General features: G+C 48.0%; 2 protein-coding genes across 7 annotated transcripts in view; one reads left to right on the top strand and one right to left on the bottom strand.

Moving 5' to 3' along the window:
* The window catches only part of ABAT (4-aminobutyrate aminotransferase), a 115,889-nt gene extending 107,177 nt beyond the window's left edge, over window positions 1–8,712 (top strand). For all 4 annotated transcript variants that reach the window (XM_074381628.1, XM_003928504.4, XM_074381627.1 and 1 more), the window contains 3 exons: window positions 196–342; window positions 3,358–3,469; window positions 5,510–8,712. In XM_074381628.1, coding sequence (XP_074237729.1) covers window positions 196–342; window positions 3,358–3,469; window positions 5,510–5,631 — 381 coding nt within the window. In that variant the 3' untranslated portion in view covers window positions 5,632–8,712. The remainder of the gene's footprint in view (window positions 1–195; window positions 343–3,357; window positions 3,470–5,509) is intronic.
* Window positions 8,713–11,272: 2,560 nt separating this feature from the next.
* TMEM186 (transmembrane protein 186) lies at window positions 11,273–17,811 on the bottom strand. 3 transcript variants are annotated; one of them, XR_012512678.1, is made up of 3 exons: window positions 17,675–17,811; window positions 15,843–16,627; window positions 11,273–11,318 (listed from the first exon to the last, which is right to left on the bottom strand). XR_012512678.1 is itself a non-coding variant. In XM_003928507.3 (3 exons), exons 1-3 carry the CDS (start codon window positions 17,675–17,677, stop codon window positions 15,153–15,155), a joined length of 678 nt encoding a protein of 225 aa, XP_003928556.2. In that variant the 5' UTR covers window positions 17,678–17,811; the 3' UTR covers window positions 14,869–15,152. The 3 variants fall into 3 exon arrangements, 1 of the variants encoding a protein (XP_003928556.2); XR_012512677.1 differs by lacking the exon at window positions 11,273–11,318 and adding an exon at window positions 14,869–15,189; XM_003928507.3 differs by lacking the exon at window positions 11,273–11,318 and adding an exon at window positions 14,869–15,189 and having other exon boundaries at window positions 15,990–16,627.
* Window positions 17,812–17,818: the final 7 nt, after the last annotated feature.

Below are 17,818 nucleotides of genomic sequence, written 5' to 3'. Positions count from 1 at the left end.
GCAGTTCCTTCCTGCAGGGCTGCTGTTCGAAGAATTCAGTGCGATTGGATGCGTTCTCCTAGCCTCTGGTAGCTGCTTACTAGGTTAGTTTCTCTCCTCTTCAAGAGAGGAGGAGGTGTGTCTGGGGGACGTGACCCCTACAGGGTGTGCGCATGTGTGAGCCCTTCCGACACCGACACCGCTTCCTCATTCCAGCCTTACCGGATCTTCAACACCTGGCTGGGGGACCCGTCCAAGAACCTGCTGCTGGCCGAGGTCATCAACGTCATCAAGCGGGAGGACCTGCTAAATAACGCAGCCCATGCTGGGAAGGCCCTGCTCACAGGGCTGCTGGACCTCCAGGTACCACTGCCTTGCCCTGCCCTGCCCCAGCCGCACCCCCTACGGCTCCCCACAGCCTCCAGGACAGCACTGGAGCTCGTCAGCACGGTGTTGCACCTGCTGGTCCAGCAATTTGGAACGAGCCGTGCTGTTTCTAGCCTCCGGGGCTTTGCACATGCTGTGTCCTCTGCAGGGAATGCCTCCCCATCCCTCCATCCCATTCCAACCCCTGTTCCTGAACTCTTGGTTTTGATTTTTTTAATATTGAGACACGGTCTAGCTATGTTAGCCAGGCTGGTCTTAAACTCCGGGCCTCAAGCGATCCTCCCACCTCAGCCTCCCAAAGTACTGGGCAGCACCTGCTGGCCGTGGGTAGCTTATCTAGCTAGCTAGCTAGCTCTCTGTCTATCTGAGACCTATCTATCTATTTGTTTATTTATTTGAGACCAAGTCTTGCTTTGTCATCTAGGCTGGAGTGCAGTGGTGAAATCTCAGCTCATTGCAACCGCTGCCTCCTGGGTTCAAGGGATTCTCCAGCCTCAGCCTCCTGAGTAGCTGGGACTACAGGCATGTGCCGTCACACCCTGCTCATTTTGTATGTTGAGTAGAGACAGGGTTTTACCATGTTGGCCAGGCTGGTCTCGAACTCCTGAACTCAGGTGATCCACTTGTCTCAGCCTCCCAAAGTGCTGGGATTACAAGCATGGGCCACCGCGCCTGGCCCAGGTCATCTTTTGACACCAAATTCAGACATGCCTCCTTTAAGAGGCCCGCAAGCACTTCCTCTCTCACCCTCTCTGGTGTGTTCATTATTCCCTCCTCTGTGCCACCCGTTACATACTTACCACTCCGCAGCACTGCTGTCCACTGCTAGGACTGGATTACTTTCTGTCCTCAAGGTTTCATCATGGGCCAAAATGGCTCCTGAAGCTCCAGCCATTGCACCTCAATTCCAGGCAATAGGAAGGAAAAAGAAGGGAGGGACAGAGTGGCCCCCTTCTTGTCGTTAAGCAGCCTTCCCAGAAATCTCACATAACACTGGACTAACAGCTGGTCACATGGTCACTCCTAACCATAAGGAGGAGGTGTGTGAATGTGTGTGTGTGTGTGTGTGTGTGTAGCTCACAGATCTGAAGGGGTGTTTAAATGGAAGAGACTTTATTCTGAACCTCCCCAGGGCCACACTGTGGTGGAAGAGGGAGGGGTGTGTTCAAACTGCCAGCTCTCCAGTAATCGACAAGTGCAAGGAATGTGCTAGACTGAGTGCTAGAAGGACTTCTGAGCCTCAGTTTCCTCAACTGTGTAGACTAAAGTGGGCCCTTCTTCACTGACAGGGGATTGAGGAGTGTGCCCACTGCCTGGCACAAGGGCTTATGCCTATAATCCCAGGAGTTAGGGAGGCAGAAGCAGGAGGATTGCTTCAGCCTGACTGAGTTTGAGACCAGCCTGGGCAGCATAGTGAGATCCCATCCTCCACAAAAAGAAAGAAATTGTGCATGTAAGTGTCTAGCACAGTTCCTGGTTCTGTCACCACCAGAAGAGGATCGTGTCTCTAGTTTCTACCAAGAAGCTGCTGTGAAATAAGACTTGCTCTCCCAACTCAGCCCCCAGTACCCTAAAATTATCTGAGGTTTTCCAAGTGCTTCACATGGACAGCAGAGAGTAAGGTGAAATCAAGGTCCTCCAGACCAGACGCCTGCATTTGTCTCCTTGGCTGCTATAAAAAAATCACTACAAACTGCATGGCTTAAAACAAGAATTTATTCTCTCACAGTTTGAAGGCCAAGGTCTATAATCAAGGTTTCAGCAGGGTTAGCTCCTTCTGGAGGCTCTGCGGGAGAGTGTGTTCCACGCCTCTCTCCGCCTTCTGCTGGCTGCCGGGAATCCCTCACGTTCCTTGACCTATGGATGCTTCCCTCTGCTTCCAGCATCACTTGTCATTCTCTCCACTATGTCTGTGTCTCTCTGTCCAAATTGTCTTCTTCTTATAAAGATACCAGTCATTGAGCCGGGCACAGTGGCTCACACCTGTAATCCCAGCGCTTGGGGAGGCTGAGGCAGGTGGATCACTTGAGGTCACGAGTTCAAGACCAGCCTAGCCAACATCATCAAACCCCGTCTCTACTAAAAATACAAAAAAATTAGCCAGGCATGCTGGCGGGTGCCTGTAATCCCAGTTACTCAGGAGGATGAGGCACAAGAATGTCTTTGAGCCCGGGAGGTGGAGGTTGCAGTGAGCCGAGATTGTGCCACTGCACTCACTTCCGCCTGGGTGACAGAGCGAGACTCCATCTCAAAAAAATAAAAATTGAAAAAATACCAGTCATTGGATTAGGGGCCACTCTAATGCAGGAAGATCTCATTTTAACCTAATTATTTCTGTAAAGACTCTATTTCCAGATTAGGTCCTATTCATAGGTTCCAGGTAAACATGAATTTAGGAGGCAGTATTGTGGATTTTTTGTGTACTTACATGCACAGTTTTTTTTGTTTCTCTTTGTGGAGGAAAAAAATCCACAAATACAATCAATCCAGTATAGCTCCCAGTCTCAAAGCCCTGAGGGAGGACAGGCATTTCTTCTAGAAGAACCACCACCTTTCTAGAAGCGCTGACAATGGAGATGGCTAACATCTTTGGAGCACCCACCAAGGGCCCAGCCCTGGGCTTAGGCCTCAACGTGTGAAGCTTATCTTGCTAAAGTCTCACCACCGCCCACTGGGGTCAGCAACATTTATATCCTTCAGTTTATAGCAGGGTAAATAGCGGCACTTAAGTGAGTCACCCGAGGTTATGTAGTGAGAAAGAGACAGCTGGACTTTGCTGGTGGTGCTAGTGGTGTTCTTTTTCCCTCCAGACAAGACAGATGTGCACAGCTGGGCTTTGAACCCCGGCCCAGATGTCACCAGAGCTCTTAACCCCCTGGAGGCCCTGCCAGTCCATGCAGAGGCCACGGCTGGACCATGGGAGGCCTTTGATGAAGCCCAGCTGGTACACAGTGATGGGCTTTGATGCTGGCTTTGTCTCCCCTGCTGCAGGCCCGGTACCCCCAATTCATCAGCAGGGTGAGAGGACGAGGCACCTTTTGCTCCTTCGATACTCCTGATGAATCCATACGGAATAAGCTCATTTTAATTGCCAGAAACAAAGGTAAGGGGCCAGGAGCTGATGCTGAGTTTCATCTGCGTCCAGTATTTCCTGCTGTAGCTGCAAAAACGTTGCTAGGTACTCAGCAATATTTTGGGTAGGGGTAGGTGGGGCACAGGTCTAAAAATAGCCTGAATGCTCTTTTGCCAAAGAAGAGCACATGACGCATGGGATTTCTTTACCCATTTATTTACTCAACAAATGTTCACTAAGAAGGCGAGTTGTAAGCGGACACTGGAGACAGTTACAGTGATGATGAAGACCGTTAGAGCCCCTTCCTTCAGGAAGCTTGCAGTCTAGCAGGAAGGCGTGACATTACGCATGGCATTTCACAAACAATCCATTGCAATTTTAAGTCCTGGGAAGGAGGAAATGGGGCTAAGAGAGCAAATAGCTGCAGCAACTGGTGAGGCTAGGAAATCAGGGAAGGCTTCCTTGAGGAAGTAGTATTTTACCCTTAGTCTCCATGAACAGGAATTGGCTGAGTGAAGAAGGTAAAGAGGAGCATTCTGGGCAGAGGGAAGGATGCATGCGATGGCCTGAGGAAGGATGCAGCTTACGGAGGTGGTAAAAGAGAAAGAAGGGAGCATAATGGTGAACGGATGGGAGGGGACAAAGCTGGGGGAGGAACGGCCAGGCCCAGGTCACATGGGCCTGCAGATCAAGTTTAGTACTCCGGACTTCAGGCTGGGCACGGTGGCTCACACCTGTAATCCCAGCATTTTGGGCGGTCAGGGTGGACACATCACGAGGTCAGGAGCTCAAGACCAGTCTGGCCAACATAGTGAAACCCACCTCTACTAAAATTACAAAAAAATTAGCCAGGTGTGGTTGTGAGCACCTGTAATCCCAGCTACTGGGGAGGCTAAGGCAGAAGAATCGTGTGAACCCAGGAGGCGGAGGTTGCAGTGAGCCGAGATCACACCATTGCACTCCAGCCTGGTGACAGAGCAAGACTCCGTCTCAAAAAAAAGTACTCCAGACTTCCTCCTAGGAGCTGTGGGAAGCCACTGAGGATGTGTGTGGCAGGGGTAAGGAGAGATGCTGTGGTGAGATCAGAGCGCCTGCTCTATGTCAAGCATAGTGCCAGGTCTTCCTCTTGTGCCATCTCATAGAATCCTTGCAGCAGCCTCAGAAGGCCAGGGATAATCAGCCTCCATTTTTAAAATGAGAAACATGGTCTCAAAGGCATAAACAGGCCAAGTGCAGTGGCTCACACTGTAATTCCAACAGGTGGGCGGATCACCTGCCTAGGTGGGCAGATCACCTGAAGTCAGGAGTTCGAGACCAGCCTGGCCAACATGGCAAAACCCTGTTTCTACTAAAAATATAAAAATTAGCTAGGCATGGTGGTGGGTGCCTGTAATCCCAGCTACTGAGGAGGCTGAGGCAGGAGAATGGCTTGAACCCGGGAGGCAGAGGTTGCAGTGAGCCAAGATTGCACCACTGCACTCCAGCCTGGGAGACAGAGTGAGACTCCATCTTAAAAAAAAAAAAAAAAAAAAAAAAAAAAGGCATAAACAACCTTGACAAGGAAAGGACACCAGCTGTCGCTGGTGAAGTCACCCTTTAAAATAAGCAGGGCCTGTCCTTCCTCAGTGATAGCTCAGCAGCTCGCACGTGCTTCCGGCTCAGCCTGTGGTTTTGTAACTTATCTGCTTACCTATTTTCTTTCTCTACCTCTCCATGACTTTCTGGAAGGCAAGGACTTTTTATCTCAGGATTTCTCTATCACCAGACCTAGCTGAGGGGCAGCAAAGCAGGCACTCCAAGGAGAGAGGGAGAGAGGAACGGGAAAAGGGAGGGCGGAGGGCAGGAGAGGAAGAAGAGAATGCTGGATGAGATATATGAAAGGAGAGAGAAAGGAAATGAAGGCCGGATGGGGGGGTGGTAGGAAGGACAGATGGAAGCCTGGGCTTCCGTGATGGATGATGATAGATGGATGGATGGGCATCACCAATGGGTATCCCTTTCCTTCCAGCTCTCCCAGCACGAGACTTTGAGAAACCACGCTCCTAACCTGCCTCCTGCCTCTTCTTGTAGGTGTGATGTTGGGGGGCTGCGGCGACAAATCCATTCGTTTCCGTCCCACGTTGGTCTTCAGGGATCACCACGCTCACCTATTCCTCAATATTTTCAGTGACATCTTGGCAGACTTCAAGTAAAGAAGCCATTTCCACTACAGTGAGAAAGCCCCGATCCCAACAGTTGTCAAATTGATTAGTTTGCCTAATTCATGTTTTCACTTAAAAGTATCAGAGGTGAATGGACCGCAAAGGGTGATTTGTGGGGAGGGAACATTTTTGGTGATCTAGGGGGAGGGGAGGGAAGGGAAGGGCTGGTATTGATTTTCCTCCCTGCAGAGCCAAGGGTGCATGTTGGTTTAAGCCCAGAAATCCTGCTTGAGCCCTGGACTCGTCTTGGGAAGGGCCGTGGGAGGTCCTGGATATAGTTCCGCCCAACCTTGACCAACCCCAGCAATTTTTCTGAAAGCCAGTCAAGGGTGTTGCATTTGCTCCCTGGACTGGCGGCTGGGCCTCCTGGGTGCCAGTCCATTTCAAGTGCCATATTCTGTGATGACGGATGCTAGCAAACATGCCCCCACCTCCTCTCCCAGCCCCCAGAGCTCTGAGCACACCCCACACATGGTGCAGGGAGGGACTGGGCGGATCTGAGGAAGGCTGTAAAGCAGGGACAGGACTCAGCTCAGAGATAGGGGAGGGGTTCTCGCGCCCCCTAAGGACGAGAATCACTCCTCAGTGCACCTGGGGATTCCCCTAAACTGTGAATTTTGCCCTGGACAGGGCTTTGCCCCTGGAGGATCCCCAGGTGGCATCACCCATGGTTCTTACTTGGCATCTTCCATCGCCCAAACGCTCTCCTCCCTGTTAAATGTCAACCTAGACCTGGACCTGGTGGGAGGAAACTTTAGCCTGAGTGTCCACAGGGACACACGTGAGCCCCAGCGTTAGAAGCACAAGCCCGTCACCCCGGGAGGGGAAGCCCAGGGTCTGTGGCAGCAGAACCACTTCATCGTGTTGCCCAGGGCACTTTGGGGTCCGACTTTTGGCCCCCCGCCCTGAGAGGTGCTTCCTCTCTCTTTTGCTCATCCACCTTCACTCCACTTCTGAGTAAATCCCCAGGAACAGCTAGGCTGTTCCACTAGGGTGAATCATTGCTGGACTGGATTTCTTCTTGAGGGAAGCACCATGAATCAGAGGTGCCAGAGCTCCACGTATGGAAAAGTGGCGGGTTGGTTCAACGTGGTTTCCTTGTACTTGATCCTCCTGAAATTAGAGCTTTTCCTGAGATGACTGAGTATGGAGATTACCAGGCGGATTATCCCGAAATGCTTAACAGGGCTATCGCTGAGGGTGTAGTATCTCTGCTGGAGGTGAGACACTCGGAGAACTGATTTGACCTCAAACGCTCCTAAAAGAGGAGTTGATAGCTTGACAGCAATGAAGTATTATTTGGTGGGGAGACTGAGGAAGCCTGGGTTGTTTTATCTGTCCAAAATGAAGCCTCTTCATTTCCTGGTGCCTTGGTTGACTATTTTAGAAGCCAGGCATATCAAGATTCCTGATTCAGCACTTTGCTCTTTTAATAACAAATCGTCCAAAGATCTCAAAGTAGGGGGGTTTTTTTTAGCTTCCGCTCTTACACAGACTTGGTCATCGACCTATTTTTGTTGAGGAACGAAAGGCAATGACAAGTTTAATATATATAAATTCGTGAGTTCTAGTTCATTCCGCATTCCCACAGTCAGGGCTAATCCGTCGCTCTTCATCAGGAGTTCGGCCATGTTTAAGGTCACCTGTGCTCCCACTCTCTACAGAGTTTTACTCATTTTTATATTCATTTATTTATCATTCATTCGTTCATTCATCTAACTTTCATTAAATACCTGCAGCATCTCAGGCCCTGTGCTGAGCATCAGGAATACAAAGATAAGATAAGACATTGTCCCTGCCCCCAGGGGCTCACATCCCACTGGAAACAGGTGGCATGTGCTATGACAGAGGTGTAAGAGCCTCAGGAAATCGGAGCGGGTACCACAATTCACCTAAGGGTCAGAGGAGGTTTCAAGGAAAAAGTGGCATTGGAGCAGTGTTTTGCAGAATGAGCAAGAGTTCACCAAGCAGACAAGGCAAGGAAGGGTGTTGAAGAGAGGGAAAAGCATATGCAAAGGCGTATCAGTTCATGACATCACATCTTTCACTGGGGAGCCAGATTCCCCAGGCAGCATCCCAAGGTTCAATAAGGCCTTATTTAACAAGCAAGCAGAATGCAAACCAAACCATTATTCCTCTGTTGGCTTCAGTTGGCTTTCTCCTGAAAACTTTAGCATGGGGTGCAAATATTCAGTATGGCTCTCGGAGTCCAGAGGGTTTTAAGCAGGGCACAACCAAAAAATTGGCTCTCTTCGGTAGAGAGAGGGGCTCCAGTATTTCATTCTCTCCCCATGGGGCATTGACAGAGAAAGGGAATCGTTTTATCTGGAAAGTCATTTCCAGATTTAGTATTCACTCCTTACCAAGGGAAGTTACTTCTTGTAAAAAATTTTAAGCCATTTATTAACAAGTTCTTGTTGATTCAGGGCATAATGAGTTCCTGAGACATCCTCCTTTGGGGTGGCGGGTTTATTTCCAGGAAAAGAATTTCAAGGAAAAGAATTCTCAGCAAAGCTCAAGATTATAGAAACTCAGTAGAGGCTGGTAAAAAACATGGGGAGCCTGGAGGGCAGGCTCCCTCTCTGCCGTCTAGGGCAGAGGCCAGGAAGAAGTACTTCTGTGGCCAGTGGTCTGGAAGTGAATCCATCATACATTAGTGCCGTAGAGTTTAGTAACTGTCCAGCAAGTGTCGTCACTTTTACAGAAAACAAGGTCCACTAATAGCAAGTCTTAGCACATCCTCACTTCTATTATAAATGGGTGTTTTTTAAATAATTTTTACTGATGCTCAGTAACCATGCAAAATTGTGCATAGCATTAATGTATCTATATTCCTATACCTGTCTATATCTATATATCAGCTCATGGTAGAAAACCATAGCTAAGGAGCATTGCAGACTTATGCATACAAAGTGATCCTGTTTACAAGTAATCTGGTGACAGTGCCAATAAATGAGAAAAAAAGAAATTAACATGTCATGATGTAACTGATGACCATATTCACAATTCCATAAATTAAATGTTTCCTGTGTTAATCAGTATTCTTAAATAAAATTTATAATTGAAACATCAGAGTGAATGTGGACTTTTTTAGTGGAAATGGTTTCATTAAATATTTATGTGACAAGTACTTATCAAACGCCTGTTATATACCTACCTCTTAGGGATGTCTTGGGGAACACTCTACGTGCATAACTCTGCCTTGGGATTGGGAAGTACTGTGAGGCCATTCATGTCATTAAGTAAATTAAGGACATGCTATGTGACAAGGACATGGGGTGGACAAGGTGTGGTCCCTACTTGCAGCTTGCAGCCTCTTCTTCTTTTTTTTTTTTTTTTTTTTTTTTTGAGGCCGGGGACAGAGTTTCACTCTTGTTGCCCAGGTTGGAGTATAATGGCACAACCGAAGCTCACTGCAACCTCCACCTCCCAGGTTCAAGCAATTCTCTTGCCTCAGCCTCCTGAGCTCAGGGGATGCACCTGCCTCAGCCTCCCAAAGTGATCGGATTACAGGCACCTGGCCACCACGCTGGCTAACTTTTTGTATTGTTAGTAGAGACGGGGTTTCGCCATGTTGGCCAGGCTGGTCTGGAGCTCCTGAGCTCAGATGATTCACCCGCCTCGGCCTCCCAAAGTGCTGGGATTACAGGCGTGAGCCACAGGGCCCAGCCTGTTTTCTATATTCTGTCCTTCCTCTGGGGAGGCAGTGGAAGGACCATCTCTGCTGCTTTCTAGATGGGTGATGGGGGTAAGTCTCTCCAGTTCTCTGAGCCTTATTCTGCAAAATAAGGATGAATATAGGATTGCTATCTAACATTTATTGAGTGCTTGCCTGGACTGAGCACTATTTCAAGTGCTTTTCATGTAGTAAGTCATTTAATCCTCCCAGCAATCCTGGGTAGGTGGTGTTATTATCTTCACTTCACAGATGAAGAAACTGAGGCAGAGAAAGAGGGTACACAGCTGGGAACTGGCAGGGCTGAATTCAAGCAAGCAAGAAGTTTTGCTTCAGAAGCTGCGTGCTTCACCCAAACACTCCACCACCTCTCTGGGGTTCTCCAACTCAAACTGCTGCTGGCAGATTAAACGAAATTATGTAAGAATTTCCTGGCACACAGTAGGTGTTTAATACATGCTAGTGTCTCTTACTGCTTCTTCTCCATGAATAACTGAATGTGTCTCATAAATAGTTCTGAATGGCAATATTATATTTGTGTAGAGTTAACTTCCCACTGGTAAATATTAAATCTACTTCCCAGCACAGGTACAAGCCCAACTTAATCTAGGTGTATATTTCAACTGTTAATCAGTAAAAGGAATGTTTTTGTCCCTAGAGTTGGTATAAACATGGCTAGATGGTATCGGCCTTGCCTGATGGACTCCAACCAGCCAACCTTTTACAGCTGAATGGTGCAGGATCAAAACAAGGCCATTAAGAGTTGGACTCTGCCTGGAGTTCAGAGGGACCCTGTTGCTTTCCATTTAAGTCTTTAAGTCATAAAGCAGTAATATGAAGCAAGCTCCCAACTCAAGTTATTTGGGCAATTCATCCAGGCTGTCCTCTGTAAGCTGCTCAGCCCAGCAGATCTGTTTTGGGGAGTGTATTGAACATGGTTATGTAATGATGAGGTGGGGGATGCCGTAGACATCTGGCCTTACGACAAGGTAAGTCTCATTTTTAGTAACCGGCATAGGAAGGAGGACAATAGCTACCACTGGGTTGTGTGCTTCCACGTGCACAATGGGATCATCATCCCCAGGTCCCAGATTGTGCAGACCTCATGTGTAGATGGTTGCCGTATGAAAACTGACATGTGGCCAGGTGCAGTGGCTCACACCTGTAATCCCAGCATTTTGGGAGGCCGGGGTGAAGGGGAGAGGATCACTTGAGGCCAGGAGTTCAAGACCAGCCTGGCCAACATGGTGAAACCCTGTCCCTACTAAAAAATACAAAAATTAGCTGAGTGTGGTGGCGGGCATCTGTAATCCCAGCTATTCAGGAGGCTAAGGCAGGGAATCACTTGAACCCAGGAGGCAGAGGTTGCGGTGAGCCCAGATTGCACCACTGCACTCCAGCTTGGACGACAGAACAAGGCTCTGTCTAAAAAAAAAAAAAAAACAAAAAAAAAAACAGCCTGGGTACAGTGGCTCACGCCTGTAATCGCAGTACTTTGGGAGGCTAAGGAGGGCAGATTAAGAGGTCAGGAGTTTGAGACCAGCATGGCCAACGTGATGAAACCGTGTCTCTACTAAAACTACAAAAATTAGACGGATGTGGTGGCAGGCACCTGTAATCCCAGCTACTAAGGAAGCTGAGGCAAGAGAATGGCTTGAACCTGGGAGGCGGAGGTTGCAGTGAGCTGAGATTGCACCATTGCACTGCAGCCTGGATGACAGAGCAAGACTCCATTATGGAAAAAAGAAAGAAAACTGACATGCTACAGACCACCCAAGCATCTAAATTATTTACATAATTAGTCTCTTTGAACTCCAGGCATGGCAGGGAGAGGGGGGCAAAATCCAGACAGGAAGAAAAGCCACTCAACAAGAGACAAACATGGTTAAATCACCAGTTGCTTTAACCGAGTTTTCAACAACTTCATGCTTCCTTCTATCTACTCAGCTTCTGAGTCCAGAATTGGAAGTCATGGTTGAGAAGCTTTTCTTTGCCTAAAAAGCTGGTGGGAGGGGGAGGGAACAAAAGAAGAGACTATTTATTATTGCATTTTTATTTGTTAGAATGAATGACGTGCTTATTATGAACTTTTCAAACAACATTAGGTTGCCATTTTGAAAGTGGAGTACTTACTGTCCCATCTGCCCCTCTCAGCCCAGTGCTCTCCCAGCACTGCTCGCGATTTACAATGCATGTTTTATTTATTTACGAGATGGAGTCTTACTCTGTTGCCCAGGCTGGAGTGCAACGTCGTGATCTCTGCTTACTGCAACCTCTGCCTCCTGGGTTCAAACAATTATCCTGCCTTAGCCTCCCAAGTACGTGGGATTACAGGTGCCTACCACCATGCCCAGCTCCTTTTTGTATTTTTAGTAGAGATGGGGTTTCACTATGTTGACCAGGCTGGTCTCGACTCCTGACCTCAAGTGATCCACCTACCTCAGCCTTCCAAAGTGCTGGGATTACAGGAGTGAGCCAATGCACCTGGCCAACATGTATTTTTTTAAAAACACAAATAAGATCACACAGAACTACACTATTCTGTGACTTGCTTTTTTTTTTTTTTTCCTACCTACCTCATGGTCTTTTCCATAGATGTAGTTCAATCTCATTCTTTTTAAAGGTTCCATGTATACCGCAATATGGATCTACCAACATTTACTTAACCATGTGGCCCAGTAATAGAAACTTAGATTATTCCCAGTTTTTACTTTTCTTCTTTTATTTTTTTAAGATAGGTTCTCACTCTATCACCCAGGCTAGAGAGCAGTGGCACAATAATGGCTCTGCAGCCTTGAACTTCTGGGCTGAAACAATCCTCCTGCCTCAGCCTCTCAAGTAGCTAGGACTACAGGCTTGCGCCACTGTACCCAGCTAACTTTTTAATTTTTCCTTTTTAGATATGCGGTCTTACTATGTTGACCAGGCTGGTTACGAACTGCTGGCCTCAAGCAATCCTTCCACCTCGGCTTCCCAAAATGCTGGGATTTACAGGTATGAGCTATCATGCCCGGCCTAGTTTTTGTGATGCTAGCAATATTTCAGTGAACATCCTTATATGTACACTTTAGTATTTCTGTTAGATTATTGCTATATTCTGAATGTGTCACCCCAAAAGTCCTATGTTGAAACCTAATTTCCAATGTGATGATATCTGAAGGTGGGAACTTTGGGAAATGATTAGGTCGCAAGGGTGGATCCCTCATGAATGGGGTTAGTGCCCTATAAAAGGGATTTCAGAGAGCACCCTCACCTCCTTTGCCATGTGAGACCACAGCAAGAATAAGCCTGTCTATGAACCAGAAAACAGGCCCTTCTAGACTATGAACTCACTGGCGCATTGATCTTGGACTTCCCAGCCTCCAGAACTATGAAAAATAAATGGGGCTTGAGCCATCCAGCCTGTGGCTACGGCAGCCTGAATGAACTAAGACAATTATGTTTAGAATTGTTGTTAAAGGCGGAACTGCCAATATATTCACCACCCAAATCTAAATGCAAGTCCCATTTTCTAAGAAGCGGCTTTGCCATCTATTCCATGGCTTTGGGTGATTCTCAAAACTTGGGGTGCCTTAGAATTACCTGGGAAGCCTAAACAGACACCCAGTTTCTACCAGATTCAACAAGGATTGGGCACTTGTCTTTTTGTTTTTTCAGACAGGATCCCGATCTGTCACCCGCGGTGCAATTTCAGCTCACTGCAATCTCTGCCCCTCGGGCTCAAGTGATCCTCTCACCTCAGCCTCCAGAGTAGGTGGGACTACAGGCATGTGCCCTACACTTAGCTAATTTTTTGCACTTTTAGTAGAGATGGGGTTTCACCATGTTGCCCAGGCCGATCTCAAACTTCTAGTCTCAAGCGATCTGCCCGCCTTGGCCTGTGTTAGGATTACAGGCGTGAGCCATTGTGCCTGGATTTTTACTGCTTATGTTGTTGACTTTAGATGTTTGGGGGCAGCTCTCAGGTACTACCCTAACTGGTATGTGACAGAAGCCCTAACACATTTCTTGTCCTCTGGTGGAGATGTATGATTTTAGCTCAGGGATAAGCGGTTGGAACAATGCATTTGCTCTGTGTGCCCTCTGCTGGTACTGCGTGAGCAGACCACACATTGAATGCCTGCACAGGTGAGAATCTGGCATCTCACCTCCCAAGGCAAGCCCTTGTCGACTTAACAGCATGGTGAGACTTCAGGGGCAGCCACGGTCAATCCTGGCTGCATATTCGAATCACCCAGGGAACCGTGAAAATGGAGACGCCTAGTCATGAGCTTTGACAATGGGGTTTTAAAAACACTCTCCAGGAGATTCTACAAATAAACCAGTGTTAAGAACCTATTTTTTAGGCAGAAAATTGGCCCAGGAACACAAAGTCCACAGAAGCACGTATCACTCTGGTGTCTTCTGTTCTAGTTGTTTATTTCAGAAATTCCCAGCCTGCCTAAATCTCAGAATTGGCTTCAAGTGGGTCAAAAAGACAAATCCTGGGGACCTACCGCAGACATAATCAGAATATCCCAGGGTGGGACTCACTCAGGTCATTTCTCACAACTAGCCCAACAAAAAGAGAATATCTGTTTTCAATAAGGTTAAGGTGAAGTCACTGAATTCTTAAGACATTTTTTAGCCACAGGCTGTATGTCTTCCTGGGGAAAGGATTCAGTCACTGAAGGAACTGACAGGCAGGTGAAGGTGAAGTCGAGAAGGAATGAAGAGCCATGTGTAACTGCTGTGTACGCGTCTCTTCCATATAATTCACTGTACTTGACCATAAATAGTACAACCTGTTATACAGGGAAGACACTCAAGGGAAGGCAGTTAGTTCTCTCTGCAGGTATCCAGGGAGAAAGCTTTCCAGGCAAACGAACTGTCAATGCAAAGACTTCGAGGCTGGATCATCCTTGATTACTAGAGAACAGCAAGGGCAGCGTGACCCGGGAAAATGATCTCCACAGAGTTGGGGATGAGGGAGGAAAGGGGAGGTTGGATTAGGCCATCAACCTTCACAGCAGAATGAGGTGACTGTATTTTTAAGAATCACTTTGACTGCTGTAAAAACAGACTAGAGTAAGGCAAGGATGCAAGCCCAGGATAGAAGCATCGAAGTGAAAGGCCGGGTGCAGTGGCTGATACCTGTAACCCCAGCACTTTGAGAGGTCAAGGCAGGCGGATCACCTGAGGTCGGGAAGTTTGAGACCAACCTGACCAACATGGAGAAATCCTGTCTCTACTCAAAATACAAAACTAGCCAGGCGTGGTGGCGCATGCCTGTAATCCCAGCTACTTGGGAGGCTGAGGCAGGAGAATTGCTTGAACCCTGGAGGCAGAGGTTGCGGTAAGCCAAGATTGTGCCATTGCACTCCAGCCTGGGCAACAACAACAAAACTCCTTTTCAAAATAACAAAAAAGATCTATTTGTTAGGTATATCTTGCTATGGTTAAGAAAAATGAAAGGCTACACCATAAAATATTGTTACTGACTTTTGAGTGGCAAAATCCTAAGGGTCACGCATTCCTTCCACTTTACTGTTACAAATTGTGTAACGAACACGTTATTAATTATGCAGAGCAGTGTATATAATTGGCTTTAGTTTATAAAATAGTGTACCAGCAGACGGTCCATCTGGCTTTATTACACTGCAGGGCCATCCAAAGCAAGAGTCTCTAGAACTCTGGTTGGGGTCTCGTGCTCACCTGGATGACATCTCTGCTTGCTGATGTGTAGTTAACAGTCCCTTCTGGCAGTCCTTTCTGCCGCTGGACATGGGAGGGGGCACAGCACAGAGTTCTGGAAGTCCCTACTGACTGCTCAAAGCCTTTCTCCATGCTGAAACTTCTATACAAAGCTCAGTATCTGCTCTGGGCTGTTGAGTCTGCAACAATTTTGATAGTTATTGTTTATTCCCACACCCATCCCATGAAACAAGCAGGACTTTCCATTTTATAGATGGAGACTCAAAGAGGCTCAATAACCTGCCCCAGGACAAGTAACAGAACTGAGACTTCTGGCTCCAAATCCTACACTCCCCCACCACACCTCTCTGCCTTCCCATTTCACAGCAATGGACTGTCTGGGTGAGCTTGGCATATGTTCCTTTAATAACTGGCTCCTAACAGAAACTTGTGGCCATTATCTGACTGAATGTCACACACAAGTGCTATGAAAACTTGCACTTAGCTGGGTGCAGTGGCTTACACCTGTAATCCCAGCACTTTGGGAGGCCAAGGCAGGCGGATCACGAGGTCAGGAGTTTGAGACCAGCCTGGCCAACATGATGAAACCCCATCTCTACTAAAAATAGCCAGGTGTGGTGGCGAACACCTGTAGTCCCAGCTACTCGGGAGGCTGAGTTGGGAGAAGCGCTTGAACCTGGAAGGCGGAGACTGCAGCAAGCCAAGATCACACCACTGCACTCCAGCCTGGGGGAAAGAGCAAACTCCATCTCAAAAAATGAAAAGAAAAAAAAAAAAAAAAAAAGAACTTGCATTTAGAGCCTTTTTCCTAAACCTGGACACCAAATCTCACCTTGTAAATTTCTACATCATAAAACACATGTTCCCAGGGGTCCAGGCAAAGTCTCCAAGTACTCAATCCCCTTTCTTCAACCTTGCGCACACCCTCGGCCTTCCTGTCAGTCTAGGCAACCCAGGGTTACCCAGAGGTCCAGCTCACTTGAATGTCTGCAGCGCCCCAAACACCTGTGTGAAACACTCTTTGTCCAGGATGCGTCCGTAGCGCAGGGTGAGGTAGAAGGTCTGTTTCCCACTGTACTGCTGGATACGAATGAACAGCTCCTCAGGCCTGTCCTTGGTTTCCGTCAGGGGTATCACATCTTCCATGGGACAGTATGTGTCCTGCCGCCAGCCCCAGAAGTTCAGGTGGGCCACCCGCAGTATGGTGCCAGACTCGTTCAGATACAGGATGCCAACCAGTCTCCGAAGGAAATAGCTCATCCAGCAGAGCATGGCCAGAGCAAAGCATGATATCCCATTCATGATGCAAAGGGACTTGAGAGTCAGGAGGCCCTGGGAGTACCAGTAATAGCCTGGTGGCAAAGCTATCACTGTCAGGGCAGTCTGTGCCAACTTCAGTCGAGACAGGTACCCGAAGGCTCTGATGGCATCAAAACGGTAAAACATTTGGAATTTCTCCGTCTCTGCGTCTGGTGGTTTCTCCTTTGAGATGGGTGACGTGCTCCCTAGCCACCTCTTAGGATCCTCCTGCCCACTGCAGCACCACCACAGCCCATGGAGAGGCCGTCCCCATGCAGTTTTTCCGGGAAACCTAGGCACAGCTCGGAGAAGCGCAGCCTGAAAGGGAGATAGTAGACCATTTCTCTCATGGAACTCAACCACGTTAATCACACGGTGAACATCTACAAAGCATCTCACTCCAAGGCTTTCGCCAATCCTGCAAGGTCACCATTATTGCCAGAGAAGGGAAGGGTAAAGCCAGATGGTATCTCATGTGAGCAACACAACAGTTACCTAAGATAGTATCCCTGTTTCCACTTTACCACTAGAGAAACTAAGCCCAGAGAGGGTAAGATATTTACCCAAAACACACAGTCAGTGAGTGCAGCAGAGTCCGACTCTCAAACCGGGCCTCCTTTCACCAGGCAATTCCAAATAAATACAGGAAAGGAGGTACAGCCTTCATTAATTCAAAACATATCTAGGCAGGACCAACTCTGGGCTGGACAATGGATCCACAAAGGGTTGTGAACATTTCCCGAAGCAGGAAACTAAATAACCAATGTCTTAGTGGGGAACTCGAGAAACAAATCTGTGAGATATTTATCCCAATAACTTTCCAATTCTATTTGATTTATACGTTATCTTGGGTGTTAGAGGAAACAGCTGCTTTCTTAGCCTAGTCTGGGGAAGCGGAAATAGCAGAGGAGGAGGAGGAGTGAGGCAGGGAGGCCCCAACACATAGCACAAGGATATTATTAGCTGAATAGGGAGGCAGTAAAAGTTCTGGTTCCGGTTCTGGCTCCAACAGTCACTACCTGTGGATTTTTGAGCAAATTACTTCCTTCACACCCCTGAGCTTCCGTTTCTTCACCTTTCAAATTGGGGACTCAGAACACAGTGACCGAGAAGATGGTTTTGGAGCCCTCAACTTAGTACCTGATGCACTGTGAGACCTTGGCCAGTTTTGGCGAGTACTACTGCTGCTCACGTGACGCAAGGAGGTCAGAGAAAGCCGGGGCATGGCGAACTGTAACCCACACTGGAGCCTCCTACTAGGAATTCTCCGAGTCCGAAAGTCGGGCGTCTTGCCTGCCTGCCCCAGCCCTGACCCTGATCCCCTAAAAACATCACCCCCACAAGGCTCGTCACCCGCCTCCTTACCATTGTCCTACCACCTGCAGCCGGAAGTAAATGCCACCGGCCCCCGGAACCTCTAAGAGGGCATGCTCGAATGTACAAGGCGGGCGTGGCCGCATTGCACTCTGGGAGTTGCAGTCCAGGAATCGTGGCTGGCGCTAGTCCCAG

Source organism: Saimiri boliviensis, chromosome 12 (assembly GCF_048565385.1).
Source record: "Saimiri boliviensis isolate mSaiBol1 chromosome 12, mSaiBol1.pri, whole genome shotgun sequence".
NCBI lineage: Eukaryota > Metazoa > Chordata > Mammalia > Primates > Cebidae > Saimiri > Saimiri boliviensis.
The sequence above is the reverse complement of the archived record's forward strand: the minus strand, read 5'-3'. Positions and strand labels throughout refer to the sequence as shown.